Raw genomic sequence first — 22,551 nt, 5'->3', positions numbered from 1 at the left:
GTTCACACAGTCACTTTCTGGATTTATGCAGAATTCCCAGCAGCATGAAAAATATCTGGAAGATCGGAACGACACAAGAGTTTGAGGCAACAGGCCCGTGTTAAGTATGTAACAAGTGAATGGCGGCACTAGTAATGCCGTCCCGACTGTCTTTTGTCTGCAGACTGGAACGGCGGGACAGCAGGTCCCCACATTCCTGGACCTGGCTCCTGGATACGGAAAGGCACCACAGCAGGCAACACCTAAGACCGCTTCAATGATCTCCACACAGTACTGCATTCTTGTGCAGGACTTCCTACAAAGAAGCCTCCTCTCCTCTGTTTTATGCACAAGTAAGCTCCTATATGACAGACAGTTATAAGGCGATCTCAAAAGAGCTGGATATTTATTTTCTCTAATAGCAACGAATGAGAATCTTTTCTGATCCAGCTGATAGAAACAAGAAACCATATTTTGGCTTAAGCGTAAATGAAAGTGTTGGATATTTTAAAAAGTGACATTTCTTTCAATAATGTTTCCCAAAACTACCTGATCCTGAAAGCAAGATGTCTCAGAACTTAAGAGTGTCCAGAAAATATTTGGAAAGATTCTTAACTGGTTTCCAAATGATCTTGTAATCAACATAGGGCTGGGCGATGTGATTTAAAAATAAACCATGACTTTATCTTTTTATCCAAAACTTGATTTCTGATTTAAATTTTTTCCCCTTTGTTTTTGGTTGTTTTGGGGTTTTTTTGCCACATACATATAAATGACAGAAGATATCCTGAAAATATCTAAAAAAACAAAAGCAGAAAAAAAAACCCTTAATATTTAATTCAAAGTTGAAATAAACAGAAGTTGTAAAACATGTTTGTCAAAAAACATCAACTATGGAAACCTGAGGTGAAAAAAGGATTTTCCATAAATTACATTTTCAAAACCAGAAAATTCAATCAAATCAATAAAAATCAACTTATTGGCCAGCCTTAACGCAACATAATAAATGCAAGAGTGGCAAACACATTTTTGTTTTTTTTTTATCCTGAAATTGACTACCTGGACTCTACAACAGCGTGTCTTTTTCTCTGTTTTGCCGCTTTGATCTAAGCAGCACTAATGGAGACGGTCTGCAGCTGCAGAGGATGAAACATTACTGCTGTCTCGACTTCAGTGGGGATGATTAACTCAAATTTGTCATCAACTCTGATTAAAGATAATTAGCTATTCCATGCTATGAGAAACTATGAGAAATATACAGCACTAAATTAAAAATCTCTGCACAAGTATTTGCACACCTCGAACGTTTCCCACATTTTTTCCACATTAAAATCTTAACAGTTTAATAGGATGTTATTCGATAGAGCAGGAGGTTTGCAACCTGTGGCTTTTTGAACCTTCTGCAAATTCACTCAACAATTTGGCTAAAAAAAAAAGTGAAAAGAAACAAACAAAAAACACTTTTTAAAAATATACATATAACAAATGCAAATAGAGCACTTTAGGGGCTTTTGCAGACAGAATGAGTAAAGTATCAGTAATATTTAATTATTTTTCCTCACCATTGTGTGGTAAACTTTTTTTTTTAAATAATTAATTTTGTAACATTCGTGGCAATAAACGAGTTTCATTTAGTTGGGCTGGGGACAAAAACAGTTGTTTGGTTTATAAATGTTGCAGACTTTAGACCAAATGATGAGACTCGCTGCAGCACTATGCTGCCATCACCGTGTTCCTACTCTCTAGTGTTGTCTATTGCATACAATGGATCCTGAAGATCCTGCTTGGATTGTGGAAAGGTTCAAGAGGTGTGAATACTTTTCACAAGGTTGAAGAGACAGAGACGATTATGAAAGACGACTTTCAGTTTCAAACCTTTTTCCTGCATGCATGTGACACACACATGCAGCCATGCATGCTCTTCCTGAAAGAATATGTCAAAAGTAGCACACGGTCTGTTTTAGGCACGGTTCTGCTGCAACCCTCAGCAGACGTTAAACGCAAACATGGAATACAAAGTACGATTTTAGTGTAAATGACTGAGATTTAAAAAGTCAAGGTCATGTTTTTACAAAATGCCCACGAAAATGGGGAGTCAAATATTTACAGGGAAGAGAGGCGAATTGTACGCATGAATGTAGGACAGAGTGTTAGGGCCAGGCACAGGAAAAAAAAGCTAATTATGAGAAAAAGTCACAATATTGCAGGAATAAAGACGTACGGCAGCAAGTCGGAGTAATGCAAGAATAAAGTTGCAATAACACAAATTCAGAACATTACAAGAATATGGTTGCAATGTGAAAAAAAGTCGGAATAGCACAAAAATTGATTTGCAATATTACCAGAATAAAGTGAGAATAACGTCAAAATTTTCTGAGAAGGAAGTTGTAATACAAAAGTCGTAACGATACGAGAAAAAAAGTCATGACAATCAAACCAGAGTGATATGGGGATAAAAAAATGGCAAAAAGGCAGAATGTGAGCATGACGTTGTAATAAGACAAATCTTGTATGACAGAGTCAAAACAATATGAGAATAAACTCATAATATCTGAATAAAGTTATATTAGTAGAATGAAGTAGTAATTTTATGATAACTCCTAAAGGGAAAAAATAAAAATGAGCAACATTGGGCATCTTGTGAAGTTATGCTTTGAATTCGGATATACAAAGAATTTAATTTCTGAACACATCAGCATTAAAATCTCATCAGGAGCAGGACTTTGAAACAATTGTGTAAACTGAGTCTGTTTCAAAGAAACCAAAATCAAAATTGTTCTACTAATATGACTTCATTATCAAATTGTTATGAAAAAAAAATTCTGGCCCTAATACCGGTACTCCGTCATATGAATCGAGGCCCTATGAGCCAGATAATGTTTAGAAACAGGTACTCTCTCAACGTCTGCCGACGACCTTTACAGGATGTTGGTCGGGTTGAATTTAAACTTTAAAAAGGCGGTGCGGATATTTCCCAGCGACTTTCAGCCCTGAACCGCTGAGCCGGGAAAGCAGCAGGAAGCGGCGGAGCTCGCTGAAACACTGAGCGATGGTTGGCGAGCATGAAAAACCTGAGAATCCTGGCTACCTGCTGCTGCTGGAAGAGAGAGAGAGACAGACAGAGAAAGAGAGAGAGAGCTCCATGCTCCTTTGTCTCTGTTTGCAAACAATGACAGGATTGGAGTCTGCCCCCTCTAGTCCGACAGCCATGGCAACGCATTTGTAGTGCCAACCGCCATGAGGACCGAACATTTAATAGAAAGGAAAAAAAAAAAAAAGAACGCTGAAAATGCCACAACGTCGAAGAGATCATGAATCAGGCACTGACTCTGATTTCTGTGTGAAAAATCAGTAATGAGCAGAAAGAAAACATCTGAGTGGGATTGTGGGGGGGTCACCCTAGAGATATCTATCACAGCCACATTCACCACGGTTGCAAGGTTAGACGTGTTCAAGGAATCTTTTAAGAAAATATCTCTCTCAGAAGATGCCGACTGCTTGGTGTGTCGTGTACAGATAGGAAAATAGGCTCACGTTGCTGTGGAAGAGCTACATTAGATCAAGTATGAAATGCTAGAAAGTCGCGATAAGGCAGCTAATGACGTTTGTGCTCCATATATAAAAACGGCTTTCTGGAAGCACTCAAGATATCAGGTAAACACCCCCCACCAGTCTGAAAGCAAGGCATGAACTCTAGTAGGCCAGAACGTCTTTACAATTACTGTGAAGCTGTTATTATCGAATGTAGAATAGCTGGAATTCATAAAAATGCATATGTGTGAATGGATATGAATCATTGAGGTAAAACAGCTCCGGCACTGCAGTGAGAAAAAAAAATTAAAATAGACACGTTTCCTGTGTGGAAGTCCTCTCCCGGAGGTAGGCAGGCTTTAGGTCCTCGGTTACTGTTGCTCGACGCGGCGGTGGCGTTCTTCAAAAGGTGGTTTGTGTTTGGTCGTGGCGCCACAGTAAGGAGGGTGGGGCGGATCGTGTGGATGTCGCACGCCGTGTCCGCCGCCTCGCCTGGCCCCACGCCGGTCATCGGATGTTGAAGGCGAGAACCACTGTGAGGACAATGCCCATGAGCAACAAGAACGGCAGCCAGGTCTTCAGAACGCCGGCGCAGCTGGACAGAGCACAGAGAACAAGCCGAGGACAGCAGAGTTTATGCTGCTGCAGAAAGATCACACAGAGTAAACATCGCAGAGGAATGAGAAGCTTCCAGGGTTGATGGACACACGCTGCGCCTTCGTTTCATTTCTCATGTTAACATGGTGACGAGTCGGTATCATGAAACCAACCGCTGTTACCTGAGTGAAGGTTGCATTAACAGAAAATCGTTTTTAGATTATGTTGTCATGCATTCTGTTTGGTCGTTCCTTAAATAAGGCACATTTCTATCCTTCATGTTAGTTTTTAGATCTTCTTCCATCTATATTCTAAGCAGTATAAACAGCTTTGCTGCTCAGTTGTTAGCTTTGCTGCTGTATGGAAAAGTTGCTATGAAACTTTTTTTTTTTTAAACCAGAACTCTACTAGAGGTGTAGCAGTTTCTTGTGGAAATACTCAAAGGCCTTCCGTAGGTTTGCCCTATATAACTCTTTATGCATCCTTTAAAATCAGGGCGCCTTCCTCTCCTCTTTGCATTGTGGGACCCAGCAGGTTCAGACCCAGTGAAATCATGCCTGGGCCCTCGGGATCCCACTGAGGAACGGCGTTTATTTTCTCTTGCTGGCTGTAAAGAAGCCAGCTGGACAATGTGGGCTTCTTGGGTGGAAAAAAAAAGGTTCAGGGGCCTCGTGCATAAAAGATTGTGCAGTTTTCACACTAAAACCTGGCATACTGAAAAATTTAGAAAAGTGCGGAACACAAAAAAAAAATGGATGCCTAAAGTTGTATGCACGCATGTGGCCGAGCACATTTCCTTTATAAATCCTACTTTGCAGGAAATAGAGGGCAGCTGCTGGTCCACCCTGTCGCCTCCATAAATACAAATATAAATTAGTATAAATACCCGGAAGTCTGCCACCACCTGAAGCAATAACTATGGCAACGTCCTTGTTCGAAGCAGTATAAGTATTTATAATAATAATTATATATTTTATTTGAAAGGTGCTTTAAGGAGACATAATGTCACCACAAAAAAAAAAAAAAACATTTTAAAGAAAAATAAAATCCAAATTAAATTAAAGAGATCCTGTTAATGCCTGTTTGAACAGCAGCTTCTTCAGCCGGGATTTAAAGACAGACAGAGTCAGAGAGTCTTTGAGTGGGAATGTGGACGTTTATTCTAAATACTAGATGCTTTATGTCCATGAGGCGCCTTCACCAAGCGACTGAAGGATGACTGCAGCTGGACCGGTACCGGTACCAAACGGCTCTTTAAGTTCTGCTCAGAGCTCCAGGATGATCAGTCTGAGCAATCGAAACGCTCATAAACCATCTTCAACATTTCCCAGCAGATCAATATGATCTCTGATCAAACGCTCCCTCTGAATCTGTCCATTGACGATCTTCTCCATCAGAGCCGAAGCTCCACATTTACACAGCTCACTTCCATACGTGTGATTGCAAACACACCTTGATCACCTTAAAAAGAATCAAACCTGTTGATTATTTTTAATCAGCAGGTTTGGGTTAATCTGCTGGTCCAATTTTAGTGAGAATGAAATTACCCTATAGATCACATATGTCAGAGTCAAGGCCCGCGGGCCACATCCGGCCCGCGAGAAGATTTTCTACGGCCCCTGGGATGATCTTGATCTATTATTAGAACCGGCCCGCAGCAAGCCGGCAGCCCGTCTGAAAAAATGCGAGATGCACCCCCCCCCCTTCGATCCTCACTGCACCCCCTTCGATCCTCACAACGCGCCCCGGTCCGGGTCCGCTGCACTAGACCAAATGCGTCATTTAAAAAAATCTCAATGAACATTCGATCAGTCCGGCCCTCGGCTTGTAGCTAGATTTTTTATTTGGCCCTCCGTCCATTTGACTTTGACACCCCTGCTATAGATGCATTTCATGTGCTTCGGATCAACTACTCAAAAAGTGTCAATGTTTTAAAATGAAACACACAAGAGGAATTCATCGACATGTTTGTTATTTTTATGTGGATAACGACAAACTAAAGACAATATTTGGATAAACGAACGAGGTAGATTAATTTAGAAGCGCTTTTTGAACGCCGCTGTGATGCGCTGACACAAAGCAGCCTATATTTTTTAAATTACCACAACACACTTTTTGGATTTTCTTTTTTTGAAGATTTTGAAGTGTACCATTTATTTCTTAAATTGAATTTAAGACAGAAGTATGTGTTGTAAACGAACACAGACTTCTGTCTAAAATGTTGGTTTACAGTTTGATGCATGGAAATGGGGCTGCACAACATCCAAAAACATGATTAAGATTCAATTGCTGACCTATGAGTGTAATCACTAGACAGGCTTTATTTACAGACGCTGCTGTCTATCAGAGCCATGTTTGCAGTTCTGGGGAAATTTAATCTGGAGGACAATTTTCCTTAGAATAATTCAAACATTGAATAATTCACCAATAAATGGACACCAATCAGATCCCTTCCCAATTACAAGAGGTGTCCCCCAAGGACGCCCTCTCAGCCCACTCCTCTTTGCCTTAATGCTGGAACCCGTTTGACAGCACAGGAATGTAAAGTGTTTAACAATCGCCTTATACGCAGATGATATCCAATTATTAGTTTCTGTTAGGACGAGAATTCTTAATTAATTTAGTAACATTTCAGGCTACAATTCAATTGCTGTAAATTGCAATGACCATATTGATTGTGATTAATGCACATTTGTCTGATGGGTTTATTTGTTCCTTCAGCAGTCTTTCTGAACTTTAGTATCTTGAACACATCAAGTTTGACCACAGAGTACAGGAAATGTTTATCCAGAAAACATAATATCCGAAGAAAAACTGCATTGAAATAGTTTGTTGAAATTGAAATACTGCACACATCGACACTGCGATGATGATGATGATGATGGAAGACCTCCGCCTTACCCGACATATTTTCCGTGGATGAATGAGAGTAGGCAGAGGTTCACCATGTTCCATGAGGTGCTGTTCTCGTATCGCATCAGATTCAGAGCCATGGCCACATGGGAGTGACAGTTGTCACAGCACAGGTTGTGCTTTAGAGAAAGGAAAACATTTCACCATTTTAAATTCCTCCCAGCGATTCATAAACTAGAGTAGAACCATAAAGGCAGGCTTTAGTTACCATCCTGTGCTTGTACTCCTCTGAGGCGTCGTGCACGGCCATGTCCCAAGCGTTGGAGCCACTGGCGTAGACTTTACTCACGTCAAGCATCCAGTACCTGCAAATCCAAAGAGGCGAGTTTGGATTTCATCGTTCCCATTTGGCGTTAGATATTGCTCAAGGGCATGCTTACTTTGTAGGTCTCCCAAAAGCCATGTTGTCTTCCTGCACAACATAAATATTATTCATCTTTTACCCTTTTTTTCTGATCTTACAAAAAAAAAAGTGTGGAGGCATTTAGAAAATGGAAGTAATTTTGGTCATTCTAATTAACGTAAAACAAGAGAAGTTTGGTCTGATTCAACTTCAGACAAGGAGGAAAAGAAACATGTATGTGTCTTTTTATTCTGTGCATGTACATATTTATTTTATACTTTAATACAGGTTGAAGAAGTCCTTTACCTCTCTTAACATTAGAGATGCATCAATCCACCTCTGTCACTTCTGAGATATCTGAGGTTTAGTATCAGTCGATACGATCTGATCCAGAAAAACAGCTGACTTGATTTAAAAGGTTTCTTTGTTTAAACGCAGACATAAATACTATAGTACAGCACACTTAAATACACAAAATACACCTATTGGTTCAGTTATTGCTATTAGGAGTATGACAGTCTGTGTAAAACAAATAGTAAAGAAACTTGGTCAAGCATGTAAAAGAAACTGCAACCAACCTTCTATCGAATGATTCAGATGGTGCAATTAGGAATTATAAAAATAATATAAAATCAATAATAAAGCAAGCATGGAATTAGACTGAGTAGATCTGCCTTTATGGATCAGACACATTGTTATCGATACCTGTCTGGAATTTTTTTTTTCAATATTGCGACCGATACAGTTTTTAATATCAGATCGGTGCATCTCTGCCTAAAACAAATAGATCTGTTTCTTCTTTGTTTCAGAGCACCTGACTCATTACTCACTGAGACGAAGTACGGTCCGGCAAAGTCCCGGATGACTCCGGTGGAAGTGCAGATTCCCATGTGACCAATGAAAGGAAACAGCCATCTGGATGAGAAACGGGGGCGGGGCAGGAAGAAACCCACAGGTATACTTATTTGCAGACTGATATTTGTGGACGGATATTTTACAGAGTGGCTCTGAAGTCCACGCCTGAGACACTGAGGAAGAAGCTGGATGTTGTTCTGACACAGGAAAAGAACCTGCATGTACCACTTACACTTTGGAAGTAATTCTAAATAACCTCAATGCCTAATTTTCTTTAGTCATAGAAAATGATCAGGTTTTCTTGTTGCAAATTTATGACCATTCGACCGAAAATATCCAAGTTTTTTTCTTGGAAATATGTAAAATTAATTAATTTCTACGTTTTTGTTGTTTTAGTTTTTTTTCACAGAGCTTTACATACATTTTTCATTCCTATTCATATTCCAGACTCAAATTTCCAGTGGTAACAATCCCATTTTAGTCAATTTGTAAAACAGAAACTTTACTGGAAATATGTCGAATGATGACGTTAGCTGGAGATAGGAACCGGAACCCCACAAGAGACAAGGGTGTACAGAAAATGGATGAATGGATGTCTATGATGTCTAGCTTTAAACATTAAACCAGCAAAAATTAACAAGAGACGATATTTTGCTTTTATCTCTTCGAGTCCTGCTTCTTCTTTAAACCTATTGTTTTATGGCAACGTTCATATGCTTTATCGTTGCCATTTTTGGTATTCAGTTTATTCTCTCAAGACCTCACACTTACATATTTGTGGCCCATGTTGAGGTCCTGACCCCAACTTTAGAAATTTTTGTCCGAGATTATTTTTTTCTTTTCAACCCAGAACTTCCAAACTGCCATTTCTGAGTACAAATAGAAAGTAGAATAAAATACGCTTAAGCCTTTCGGATTCTCAAGTTGCTCGCTTCCTGTATATCATACTTCTAATTTACTGTTTAATTATTTATGTACTAGACCCATTATCTCACATGGCAATAGGAACGGTCAAAGCGGCAGTAATGATACTTTTTTTTTTATTAATAAAGTGCAATAAACAGCAACAGGATGGTGCTATTGTCCGTTTTGTTAGCAGGCTAAGCTAATAAAGCTGTCACTTTCCTACAAGGTGCAGAGGTTTTCTTCATTTAAAACAGACACAGACACTGACGACCGGAACTCACGATAGCACGGGGATGGGCGTCCACACAATGCAGTAGGGAAAGCGGCTGATCTCCGGGGTGACTTTTTCTGACGCTATATGATAATTCTTCATGCTGTCATTTTCAACAACATCCGCCATAGCCAGCTGAGGAGTACGAACTTCATTTGTCTCATAGCAACTGTGTCAAGTTACCGCTCAAGTCCAGGGCAGAAACCGGAATACACGGCATTCACGATTTCACAATAAAGGTTTTCTGTAGTTCATATAAGCAAACAGCAAAGCTTCCGCTGATTTAGTTTTTTTTTTTTTTTTTTTTTTTTCGTTTTCACAGCTTAAATAGTTTAAATAACATTTAGCTTATTTTCACTTGTCTACATGAAAATAGTATTTAGTATTTAGTATTTTTATGAGAATAAATGCAAAAATGTTTTATTCTGAAATGTGCAGTCAGGTAAACTAATGAGTACCTTCATTGTCTAAGCGAAGCTTAATGCACGACCAGCTATCCAACAGGCAACTGAAGAATATCATTACACTGTTAACACACCGTATTAATTATTTTTCAAGACAATTTTAAAAAATGAATCAAAATAATTAAAATTAAATTTAGTAAGTGTATTCCAAAGGAAATAAGTCGTTTAAATGCACAGAACAAAAGGCGGGTAGAGTTATTTTACTCTAAGAAGAGTGGCATTACTTAAAAGTGTTCTTACTCAAATTAAAGTAAAAAGTAGTCACCCAAAAAACAAAAACCTTAAGTAAGAGAATGAAAATATTTTTTAAAAATGTTTCTTAAGTACTGAGTAACTGATTTAATATTTTTAAATTATGTAATCAGATAGACAAAAGTATAAAAATTAAGGCAGAAAAAACACTTCTCTAAATATATCACTTTTTCAACATTAAACTTGTGAAACCAGTACTTACAAGTTGTAATAAATACACTTTAAAGTATCCACTTACTGTTTACTGTATTTGCACAGCAGGCTCAGCCAATAGAAAACGACAATTAAACAATGAAGCTTATGTTAAAAAAAACAACCAAAAAAAAAACAAGAAACCCCATTTAAACATAAACCTTCGGTGTCTGCCTGGAATGGATCTTGTATAATAAAAAGCCACAAAGTACAAATATTAATCTTCCCTGGTAATTTAAAATGAAAGGAATAGACAAGCACTAAATTCAATTATCAGTCTAGAGATAATTGACCAACTGACTGCTACATTTCATGAGCTTATATTTGTTGTTTTAAAAGCTAAACATCCGTCCGTCCGTCCGTCTGTCCGCCATCCATCAATTTGTTCATCCATCAATTTGTTCATCCGTCCAACTTCCCCTGTCATTGGAAAAAGTAACTGCATTATTCCTTAAAGGGCTAAATTTAGAAGAAAAAGGGGCTCCTGGACTTTATTTGTAAATATATATAAATAAATAATAAATTTTTTTGAGAGTTTGGTAAATAAAGTTGCAAGTTCACATTTTGACTTTTAACAGCTAGCAAAGTACGCAGAGCCTCTTAAAGTACTGTAAAATGGCATAACTTAGTCCTACTACAGGATTACTGTAATTCTTTTATATTAAAAATAGAATGTAATTGCGGTAACCATGTAATTTAATTACTGTGCCATTGAAATGAAATTACAGTAAAACTAATAAGATTACAGTAAGATTGTCACAGTAAAAATGTACGGCAATAAAATTACAGTAAAACTGTAAGAAATTTACAGTAAGGTTACTGTAAAAAAAATACGATAACTGTCTGGCAACCCTGCTGCCAGTGATTTACTGTAAATTCTACAGTGACTTTTTTAACAGTGTAGAAGGTGGAGGAAAGCCCTTCTCATCCGTCGCAGAAAGTGCCAGAGCTGCTGTGCCGTCTTCACCAAGATTGTCTGTAACGTGCCCCCCCCAACCCCCAGGAAATAAGATTTTAAGATTTTAGAATCATTTACTGATGATTTTCTATAAACTATCTTGATTAAAATAATTAATAGGTTTTAGATTAAAGTCAGAACTGAAGTTCAGTGAATTTTAACAATTCATCTAGTATTTGTTTTCACTAATCTCCGTTTGACGGCCAACTTTTTAGCGGCAGTTTGCACAGATCTATTTTTACCATCAAAGCCTCAATATGGAGAGCTCCAACAGGATCCCCAACCAGCAAGGCACAAAAGTGTTTTCACGCCAGCACAGTGAGCAGTCTGCAGCGAAGTGGAGGACCTCCAGCTATCGAGCTATCTGTGGCAAATGGAAACTGGAAGCAGAGATGAACCCATGGGATCTGCTGTGGCCTCATGTACTCCACAGTGGGCCCCATTAGATGTGACAAGTGATAAAGTGTGCAAAGAGCAAAAACAAACCACTCAGCAAAAGTTGGGAGACATTGATAAACGAAGTCGGGGCGAGCTCATCAGGCGGGGAGCCCGGGGGAATTCTCCGGCAAAATGCCACCTCGATATCTTGCTGAGCCATCCAACCCAATTAGGCCAGAGGATGGGCTGCTTTGTGGAGTCTAACTTGGATACATCTTCTTTTCAGTCAAAGGGGTTTGAAAAGCAAAATGCCAAGTGTCTGTGGGGCCCCGGGTTTGGCTCCGTTGTTACTGAGCCTCGCGAGTGGAACAGGGGTCGAATTCTGAACTTTCGCAAATGTATCTCGAACATAATTGTCGAATGGTTACAGTTTGTGTTGTTAGACGGAGCCAACAGACCTATTGTTTTAAAGCAGAGCAGAACTTTCTCTGCCAAACCTTTCTACAGGAACGTTTTGTATAGTTGTTAAATGATTAATTAGTAACTTGGAAAATTAGAACTGCATCAAATACTTATTTTAACCATTATTTATACCCAGTTAATAATATGACCATCTGGAAAAAATAAAAGGTTTGTGTTAAGTCTTGATTTAAAAAACGGGGTTATGTGAGGTATTTAGGGGTAGGCAATAGCCTCTTCTCAATGGGAGTGGGTTTAATCAGTACTTCCACAGTCATTCTGACCTGATTCTTCTCTATTTGAAAAAACTTTGCAGTTCTTCCCTGTTTTTTGGAGCCATGTCAGGTGTGGTGTGAGTCAGACCAATACAGTCACTCACACTGTATTGTGTGCTAGCGATTTGATTGGCAGCAGATTGTATTCGCTGATTGGCCCTTGAATTTACATCAAGGGCCAATAATATCTCAACCACTATTTTCACTTTGCAAAACAATTTAATTGTTTTTTTTAATATATTATTTTATTTTTATTTATTTATTATTATTTTTTTGTCTTTTTTTTCTGCTGAGTTTCTGCTGGGAAGCAAAGATTAGGAACAAGTTGTGTAAATTTAAATTAGACAGTGCCAGCTGTAAAACTGCAGTATGCCTCTTTTATTTAAAAGAAATTGGACATATTTATATAGTTGGACATATTTGTTAAAACTGTCACCATGTTTTCTTAAATCATCTTCTGGCAATAAACAAGTTTTGCAACAAAGACAATCCCAGAAGAATCTTTACCCTCCAGGTGAACATGTGCTATTCTTTAGCATGAGAGAAAAAATATCAGAAAAAAATCGCTTCGTACCTGTACAGCTATCACAATTACTATGTTTAATGGAGTCCAACTAAAACTGAGGGTTTTGCAAGAGGAAGCACTGCCCCTGTGTGGACACTCTGAAGATGACACCAGGAACATTAAATTGACCTTAAAACAGGTTAAGCAAGTGTAGGACGTAGATCTTGATGCAATGTCCCTGTTCTGACATGTCCACCTTTCTGTTCTACATGTCCTCAGTCTGTCTGTGTGTGTTTGGTTCAGCATACATTCACTCATTTTGTAAATGCTGTTCAGAACGGTACAAATTTGACAGGTGGCTGATAAGCTGCAGCAAACACCCATATCCTGTTTTTGTTCCTTGTAATAACCGACTCACAAGGCCAGAAATTGTGAGCTTTTTTTCTAAAAAGCTAAACATGTGAGATCCTCCTTATGTTTTGGATCAAACATGAACTGCAGACCTATTTTCTACAAAAATCAGATTGACATATTTCATGTTTTGTTCTTTCTTATGTGCGTAGATGTAAAAAAAACCCCACAAAAACAATCACAATTAAAATAATTTTTGCACTATATTTAAGAGTCAATTTGTGTCACTGAAGTAACTTCCACTTTACAATGTTGGCCACAGTGGCAATATGTTTGGACACTACTGATCTAAGCTATCCGTGTGGACAGAATTCTTGGCACACTTCTGCTAATGAGAAACTGACAACGATCACTGAAATGTCTTGAAAGTGACGAAAGGACCAATCCAAATCAAAAATAGCTGAAAAGGAACCAGTGAAAATCAGTCGTTGCGTTTGGAGTAAAGTTTAATAGAATCAGTTAAAGTAATGAACTGCCCTCCAACTACTGTGCTTTCAATACTTCTGCTCCATCTATCCATTTCTTTCTCATACACGTCTATTTTTAGTGAATGTGCAATCTTATTATGCAAGCGCGGTTGATAACGGGAAGTGTCAAAATGTTTAAGTGAGATAAACGTGAGGAGTGGTAAACCGAAACCTTAAAGCTCTGGGTTTAAACAGAGACCAGTGATGTTCTTACAGTGAGCTCATAGTTCATGCTATTACACTTGTCATGTCCAGTTGGCTAGTTGGCGTTTGGGTTTGCCATTAGCTCACCCATCGCAAAGCCATTTATCCAGCCTTCCACGTGATGGAAGGCTGGGTAAAGCTTATCTCAATCTGATGTCATTCTGTGGAAAACAACAGCAACAACTTGAGCATGAAATGGAGGGATTTAAGTTAAAGAACACTGCAAAGATGAACGTGGAGCTCAGTCGATCACCCTCCACGAGTTATTGTTACAGCCGAAATGATTTCCTAAACTGAAAAATGTGTTTCTGCTAAAACAAAAATGTCACATTAGAAGTTTTCTTGTTGAACAGGAAAAGCTATGTGAGTCACATGCTCAGAGCGGGTGTCTGTATCTCTCTCCAGGGCATGTTCAAGCTGATTCATCTCTTCAGGTGGAATGCCAACCACGGCAACAAAATGCACCAATTTCTTAGCCGACAGGTAAATGGTGCCAACTCATAAAAGTTCCAAACGGACAAAAGTTAATCATATTTAAATAAATAATTGTTGCACCTCATCAGAGCCTACTCTGTCCTCTCTTAACATATGCAGCCATAACATTATTGTGTAAATTATCAAGTGGACGCTTCCACTTGTCTTCAATCAGTAGAGCCTCATTTCACAACCACATCAGGAATAAATATTTACACAACAAGCCTTTCTCGTAGTTCGGAAAGATTCCAAACTACTGGAAAGATGTCAGAGAGGAAACCAAACCTGTACTGGGGTGGAACAATATCACAGAATTAAAAAAAAGTTCTGAGCCAATTTTCTGACTTCAGAAACATAAACAATATCAATATTATATTCTGTTTATACAATGTGGTCTTAGAGGTTTGTGTGTTGCTGCCTGTATGATGTACTCTATTTCATGTATGTGTAAACTGTAGACAACATGACAGCTTACAGTCACTCACAAAGAATGTTAGCAGCACTCCACACCCACACAGACTGGATGTTTTCACTTGCTTTGCAGAAATGCCCTGAACCAGACATCAGCTGGGACTTTGAGTTTGAATGTTATTTGTTATATTACTGAAGATTTAAAAACTTGAATTAATTGGTTAGGTGAAATTTAAATGCTAGCTGAATTCCTTTTAGGCTTCAGAAACAGCACTAAATAGTAAATTCAGAGGTAGAGTGTTTTGGTATATGTATATATTTTTATGAATGAAGAAGGTCTTTCCAACTCGAATTGGAGTTTTTTTAGTTGTGATTTCATTTCGTGTCCTTCTTCCTGCGTTTTCCCCTACTCAAGTAGATTACCTTTTCCGGTGTGTTTTTCAAAATCAAGCAAACTTTTCTCGAAAAATATGTAATAGGGTGTTACAGTTTCCTCAACTGAACTAAATTTACTCTTCCGCCGTTTTAAACACGTTAATATGGCATAATAACGCCAAAAGACGAGCTTGTTTGACAAACAGACCGAGAACCGACGACAGAAAAACCAGGGAGAAATTTGTGCTTTTATCGTTGCAGAAAGGTAGGGAGACTTCCGGGAGAAGGTTGAAAGTAGCTTGGCGCACAATTCTCACATTAACGACCGAATCTGTTGAATGTCTTCTGTTTGCGGCTGGGCGAAGACGAAAAAAAATTAGTCTGCTGCGGAAATAAGCACAACAAGGTAAAAATATCGTTATTTAATGAGCTCTGTTAAACAGGACCTGTCGTTTTAGTAGCTGTTATAATTTACCGAGTGGGTTATGACTGAACTTCACAGGTTGGACTCGACTGTCATTGAAGTGCCATTAATGTGATGGCACACCTCGCACGGGTTAATGGGTTTCACTTGGTCTGTTTTATCACGCACGAGCAAGCTCCTGACTGAAAAGTAAGAAAACAAATCAGTAAAAAGCGAAGTAGTGGCCACAAGGAGGGGTTTGTTTGCAATTGTCTTGTTTCTTTAACTGACTTCCCCCCACCCCAACATCTACTAAGAGGATGCGATTCTCTTTTTAGCTTAAAGTTGGACTCGGTTGGTAGCTAGTTTGTCAAGGCTGAGACATTTAACAAATTTCTGTCCAATTTTGAGAAATATGGATTCCATGAAACTTAAATGTTTGCGTTCAACAATAGCAACCCCTAAACCGTTGTTAAGACAGACAATTCTATCAAAATGCTTAAAATTCTTATGAGCAGAAATAATAACCAAGCACCCTGAAGGAAAGTCTGAGCCTAAAGTGGTAACTATGGAGACCGCAATGATGGGTATGCAAGTGATCGACTTCCATCATCTGGAGTCTCTAGGAGGGGTTAAGTAGTGGCTTAGAGGTAACAAGGTTATCAGGCAGTTTCCGGAGTGTCTGGCAGTCAATTAAAATGGGGAATGACGTCAGAAGATACGCAGGATGCTTGGCATACTCATTATGTCTCCCCCCCACCAGGGGGTCTTTTTTTGTGGGCTCTAGTGTCCCTTATATGACAGTAGGCTGACAGGAAAGGGGGAAGGAGAGAGGAGAAGACATGCGGCAAATGTCGGCCGGGTCCGGGAATCGAACCTGCAACTGCCGCGTCGAGGACTACGGGCCTCCAAATGTGGGTTGCGCTCATTAATGGTGTCATCGATATGCACTCAAGCTAGACAATCGCAGTGCTATGTCAAAGTTTTCACACCATCTTTTTTTTATGACGTTACAACCACAAATTTGAATATTGAATGGGATTTAATGTGATAAATCTACACTAACAGTGTCCAAAGTCCAGATCTAAATCCAACAAAGAATCTTTGGCAAAGGGTTGACTTGGGACTGAATATAAACTTTTGTCACACGTTTCACTTTTTTCTTTATAAATACATTTGAAAACCATGTCTCGTTTCTATTCCACTGCACAAATATGTGTTGGTCGTTCACATAGAATTACAATATAAAGGTTGTGATTATAATTTAAATAAAGCTGAAAGGGTAGAATAGCTTTCAAATATAAAGTCTTAAGTATTATAAATTGTAATTAGCTTTATGTAGTATATGTGGGAGGAAATAAACTCTAGGGCAGGGTTCAGCCACCTTAACAATTCCATAAGCCATATTTGACTTTGGTGCAGCTAAATAAGACTTGTTTTTAAAAAGACATCATTTTTACTTGATAAATGTCTACTTCAGGGAACTTGTCCTTTCTAAAGTACTCCATTTTATTTCTAGATTTAGATTTTAAGGTAAAGAAAGGATTTAAAAAAAAAAACAGAACAGAAGATGGGTACATTTCCTTCTGTGGGATGTTGAAATGTATTGAAAATGGAAATGAAAAAAAGGACAGAGTTTCTAACTGAATAACAAAATAAACTTAGATAAAAAAAAAACAATACCTCTATTATTTTTTGTGTGATTCTGTCATGAAATACCAAGTTAAGTGAAAAAAAAAAAAGTTTCTACCAGTATTTGTTATTAAAGTTTTTAAAAAAACATTAGCTGATTATCATTTTAAACCAGAGTTATTCAGAGCCACAGGTTGCAGACATCAGTGTGTTTATATAAATGACATTGACTCCCTTTTCTGCAGGGTCCACACTTTTGTCATCAGCACAGGCAGCCATGGCGACCATGGTGATGGAAAGCATTGGGCGAGTGTTCATCAGCCGGCATCAGATCCGGCAGGTACCCCGACTGCTGACCGAGGCGGCGCCCTCCATGCCCGGCACCGTCACAGACTCCGAGGTTCCTGCCTATTTCAGGGAACGCTACGTCTCCACGGGTTACAGACCGCTCGAGCAGAGCTGGCGCTACTACTTCCTGTCCCTGTTCCAGCGCCACAACGAGACTGTAAATGTCTGGACTCACCTGCTTGCCTTTTTACTGCTTCTAGTTAAGCTTCGCCAACTTGCAGACACGGTGGACTTTGTCAGCGACCATCATTCGTGGCCCTTGCTCATCCTCGTGCTGTCTTCCCTAACTTACTCAGGATTCAGTGTATTAGCTCACCTGCTGGGTGGAAAATCTGAGCTGTGTCACTACTTGTTCTACTTTCTGGACTATGTTGGGGTAGCGCAGTATCAGTACGGCAGTGCTGTGGTTCACTTTTACTATGCAGTAGATGAGACCATGCACAGAAGCATGCGAGGACTCTTCATGCCTACTGCCACCATCCTTAGCTGTCTATCTTGTCTAGGATGTTGCTATGGGAAATACTGCAACCATACCCGACCTTGTTGGGTGCGTAAGGTGTGCCAGGTAATTCCCTCAGCGCTGGCCTATATGTGGGATAGCAGCCCTGTGGCTAAGAGACTCTTGCTTTGGTCCAACGACGATCCGGCAGTTGCCTACCACTTCGGTCAGGTGGCGTTCTTTCTCAGCTGCTCTTTCTTCTTCACCTTCCCCCTGCTGGAGCGCTGCCTCCCTGGACGGTGTGATTTTGTGGGCCAAAGTCACCAGGTGTTCCATGTTTTGCTCTCTTGCTGCACCTTCTGTCAAATCCACGCCTCCTACTTGGACTATGTGCACCGCCGGCAACTTTATTTACGTCTTCATGAGAGCGGCGATGCTGCTCTCTTTGTGGGATTGTATGTGCTCACACTGCTTGGATGTGCACTGATCACTGCCTTCATGCTGAAGAAAGTTAAACATGTTCTCGACTTCAAAATGAAGTTAAAATAAAGAAGTAGTCAGCTTGGGATCGTAGTGCCTTTCCTAACAGAAAACAACAAATCTGGAGGGATTTCCTTGTATTAACAAACTAGGATGTTTTTTTTTTTGCATGTGCAAAACTTTAACTTATTACTGAATTAGTGATATCACTGCCTTATTACATCGCCACTGCACTGTACTGCTATAACTAAACATAGGAACTGTGTAGCTGCCATTGTTGAGTTGTTAGCTTGTTTAGTTCTCTGAAGGAATGGTCCTATTCGGGCATAATTTGGTGCACATGCAGAAAAGCGACGGGTGGCATAACTATCTAGTCACCAGAATGTCTGTTCAAAACAGCAATGGAAGGTCACCAGACACAGAGCATGTATCATAGGACGATTTGGGAGTGTTACAGGATCAAAACGGAGTCTAATGGTTTTTTTCCTCTAGCACTTTCTCAGCGAGACTCAACTCGGCTCTACTAGGTTTTCCAATAATAATGGTTATGTGACACCAACCCTTTTTTCAATAGTTACTTTGCTGGGGATGCTAAGTGTGTGGAGTCGTGCTGAAAACGCATCAGAAGACCGTTGCCCTCTGATTGAAAGGTGGGTCACGTGATCCACACAAAAACTTTAGGCAGGAGGCGAGAACAATGCAATCGGTCCGCGCTCCTGGCTTCAACACAAGTTCAATGAATCAACTGTCAACCTGTTAGCCTACAGTACACTGGGTGAAACCCTGTGGAGTCACTGGTTGTATCACAAGAGTGATTCCCTTCCAATAATCAGACCCGCCATTTGTTAAGCCTCACAACGCAGCTGAGTGTAGTTTAAGGAACTTTAAGGAAAATGGCAACATTGAAAAAAACACCATAGACTGTGATTTAAGGTGCAGATTGTTTTTCTGCTCATGTTCTGTTGGTGCCACATACAGAATCACATCGTGCTACTTTCAGACTTTAATACTCAGTAGTGATGTCGAGTAGATCCAAGATGAGCCAAGTCAAGCTGAGCGTACCAGTGGAAAAGAGCTGAACATTGGGTTTGCATGACTCGCCTAGTTTAATCTCCTACCATGAGCAGATGAAGGAGGAACAAATGTTAGTCGTACAATGCAACCACAAACCCTGTATGTGACGCTTTTAAGCCACCATCAATTTCTGTTTTAACTGATATCCAAGGCAGCCTCTAACTAGTGACCTTCATATTCTGTTTTTAATGACTGATGCTACTGTGCAACTGCCTGATTACATTTTGATTCCAATCATGATGCCACCCACTCTGCCTCTGGAGCCCACGGTTTTTGGATCGAAATCATTTAGAAACACGTCACTGGTATGTGCACCAAAATTAAGTCTTCATAGACTAATCCAGTTGGGTCCGTAGCTATTTTTTAATATATTAAATGTAAAAGTTTTTGGGTTTTTTTACAGTAGGAGACACTATATTTTAGTTTTTATGATGATCAGTTTAAATATAGGGTATGGTCAAATGATAGCAGAGATGCAACATTCCTCTTGAAAAAGATGAAGCTGAAAATATATGTGGTTTTGCTCTGAGAAGTTAATGCTCTGTTTTGTGTCAGTCTTAATAAGGCAGCACTGATTGAATGTTGCTTTTAAAAATGCATTTCCCCTGTTTTCCACTAAACGTCATCAGATGATGTGGGGTGGGCAATCACTTGAAGCTGAAGCTTTAGGATTTAAGCTCTCATTGTTTTATCAATGTAGGTTTTAAATCTCTGAAATGGCACCTTAAAATGTTTTCCACTGTCAACCTGAGGTTTATGTCCTGTTGTTTTTTTGTGAGTATTTGTACATTGTTCCATGAGGATTACAATTCATTTATGTGGAGTTCTGCCAACATTGAATGTACTTTGTCATGGAGGGGATGGTTAAGGCATTTGGAAGTCAGATCTGGTAAGAAGTTAAAAGTCTTAAATCTACAGTAGATCCTTCTATTGGTGTCTTCATTTAGTAGAAGTCCCGATTACAGTTCAGAAGTCGTTAGCTTCAGCCTCCAGAAACAACTGACCAGGATCGACAGTAAATGAAGACACCAGTAGAGTTGCATTCTGCCGGGCAGACATTAACAACATATAACCTCACTTTAAAATTCCTGAATTATCTCCTGTTGTGGTCATGAGGGATTTATTGTATTAGAAAATAAAAGTGCCTTTTTTTGTTAACATATTGCAACTTGTATAGAGTCTAAAGAGCTGTACTGTGCCTTTTGTATTTTCTCTGTTTCCCTTGAGTGCTTAGTAAAACTCAGATACACTGTGGTACTTTGTGTTGCCTCTGCATCCGTTTTACAAATGTGAGGTTTCATCTGACTTTTAAGGGCTCAACTCTTCACCACCAGCTCCTCTTTCTTAATCCCTACGTTACTCTTTGGTTCTTTTCTCCTCTGAGATCATAAGACATGTCTGGACTAGTTCCCTGACTGCCTGATGGATTCTTTTGTTTTGCTCCTGTAGGCTGAGGTGTACAATGGCTAGGCCAAGAAAAGAATGCTCTACCCAATGAATAACAACGATAAAACGTAAAATTTTAGAAAATAATCTTATCAGATGTTGAAAGCTGCATGTTCAGAAATCTTTCTAGGTACAGCAGACCTTCACCATAGCCCAGGGATGAGAGAAGACGTAACATCCTTTCAACATGCCATCTTCACTGCAATCTTTAAAAAGCAATATAACACTCATGCAGCCTTGTTCTAGAAACTTAAGTTGACTCATTTGTTTAGAAAATGAAACCGTAATTATCATTTGACACAACTCAAATACAAAACCTCATAAATTTTTCTAAAAGTATCAGTTACTCTCAATAATCTCAAATCAAACGTTACTGTAAGCAGCGTTTCAGTTATTTGCATATTTTACAGAGAGCTTTTGAAAGCGATGTGATGGACCTGGTAACAGTTGAAAGTCTGTTACATTTGAGCGGTTAGGTGGCTTTCCATTTGTGTCAAGTTTCCTTTGGAAAAATGGAGGCGAGGGGGGTCAGGAATACAATGTTTGTATCCGTCACCCAGGTGATTTCCTCTAAAGGCATTGTTTTCTGATCCCTTCCTGACTTCCATGGCAACATTGTAGTAGGCTATTTGTATGACTGCTGGCTGATCTAGCTTTTCTCCTCAGCTGTGATGCAACAATAAAACATCAGAACCCAAGCAGCAGCAGTTTCAGCTTCCTGTGAACAGCTGAAAAGCTTCACATCAGGTTCCAGTGGACCATTAAAAAAGGTTCTGCCTTTTTCCACACGTTTGATTGCACCTTATTTACAGCCTCATCATTATATTGATTTGTCACGGATTCTCGCCATACCACATCATCTGTTTGATGTTGATGTGGACGCTCAGCTGTCTGCAATTCACTGATTGCCTACTTGTATAAGGTAGTTTAGTCTGGCAAAATGGCCAACATAAAACGAGGAAGGAAAGCCAAACGGGACAGCGGAACAGTACCTGCTGTTGGCACAGTTGTGTCCTCTTTAAGGAAAATATCCATTTTCTGTCAGACTTTCATGCTCAAGACACTCATAAGGTGAGTCCTGATACACTCGTAGACTTGGTTCGATTGGGGACCAAATTTGCAACATCTGTTACATTTTCAACGGGTGCAATTAACTTTCACAGTGAACGGTGTCCCACGGAACAAACCCTTCAAAAGACTTGCTCACCCCCTCGCCTGTGGTGCTGCTGCACCATGAACCGCTGACAGAATCAACACAATAACTTGCTCAATTTTCTTTCTTACAGAATGTGAACAAAAATGGAGTGGTATCAGATTTTAGCGGTTGTAAGAGAGCTCTTTGGTCTTTGGCAAAAAAACCCCCCAAAAAACTAGTCATTTCTTCTGCTAGTGCTTGACATTTTAACTCTGGTTGTACTTCACCAGAATGCCCTGCACCATAGTCCACTTTTTTGGTCTGCGTCAGAGTTCGATTGCCTAGTCACACCTCCCCAAACAAGTCTGACTTTC

At 39.5% G+C, this 22,551-nt stretch overlaps 2 protein-coding genes across 5 annotated transcripts; one reads left to right on the top strand and one right to left on the bottom strand.

Annotated features, from left to right (window-relative positions):
• Positions 1 to 325: 325 nt before the first annotated feature.
• tmem222b (transmembrane protein 222b) lies at positions 326 to 9,578 on the bottom strand. The gene is made up of 6 exons (XM_044138241.1): positions 9,406 to 9,578; positions 8,194 to 8,278; positions 7,401 to 7,432; positions 7,229 to 7,325; positions 7,009 to 7,139; positions 326 to 4,105 (listed from the first exon to the last, which is right to left on the bottom strand). Exons 1-6 carry the CDS (start codon positions 9,522 to 9,524, stop codon positions 4,018 to 4,020), a joined length of 552 nt encoding a protein of 183 aa, XP_043994176.1. The 5' UTR covers positions 9,525 to 9,578; the 3' UTR covers positions 326 to 4,017.
• On the top strand, positions 8,189 to 20,850 carry paqr7a (progestin and adipoQ receptor family member VII, a). 4 transcript variants are annotated; one of them, XM_044138237.1, is made up of 4 exons: positions 8,209 to 8,318; positions 14,366 to 14,443; positions 15,482 to 15,626; positions 17,501 to 20,850. In XM_044138237.1, exon 4 carries the CDS (start codon positions 17,533 to 17,535, stop codon positions 18,589 to 18,591), a length of 1,059 nt encoding a protein of 352 aa, XP_043994172.1. In that variant the 5' UTR covers positions 8,209 to 8,318; positions 14,366 to 14,443; positions 15,482 to 15,626; positions 17,501 to 17,532; the 3' UTR covers positions 18,592 to 20,850. The 4 variants fall into 4 exon arrangements, with proteins under 4 accessions (XP_043994171.1, XP_043994172.1, XP_043994173.1 ...); XM_044138238.1 differs by lacking the exon at positions 15,482 to 15,626; XM_044138236.1 differs by lacking the exons at positions 14,366 to 14,443; positions 15,482 to 15,626 and having other exon boundaries at positions 8,189 to 8,318.
• Positions 20,851 to 22,551: the final 1,701 nt, after the last annotated feature.

This window comes from Gambusia affinis, linkage group LG14 (genome assembly GCF_019740435.1).
Source record: "Gambusia affinis linkage group LG14, SWU_Gaff_1.0, whole genome shotgun sequence".
NCBI lineage: Eukaryota > Metazoa > Chordata > Actinopteri > Cyprinodontiformes > Poeciliidae > Gambusia > Gambusia affinis.
Note: the sequence above shows the minus strand (reverse complement) of the source record. Positions and strands in the feature narration are given on the sequence as shown.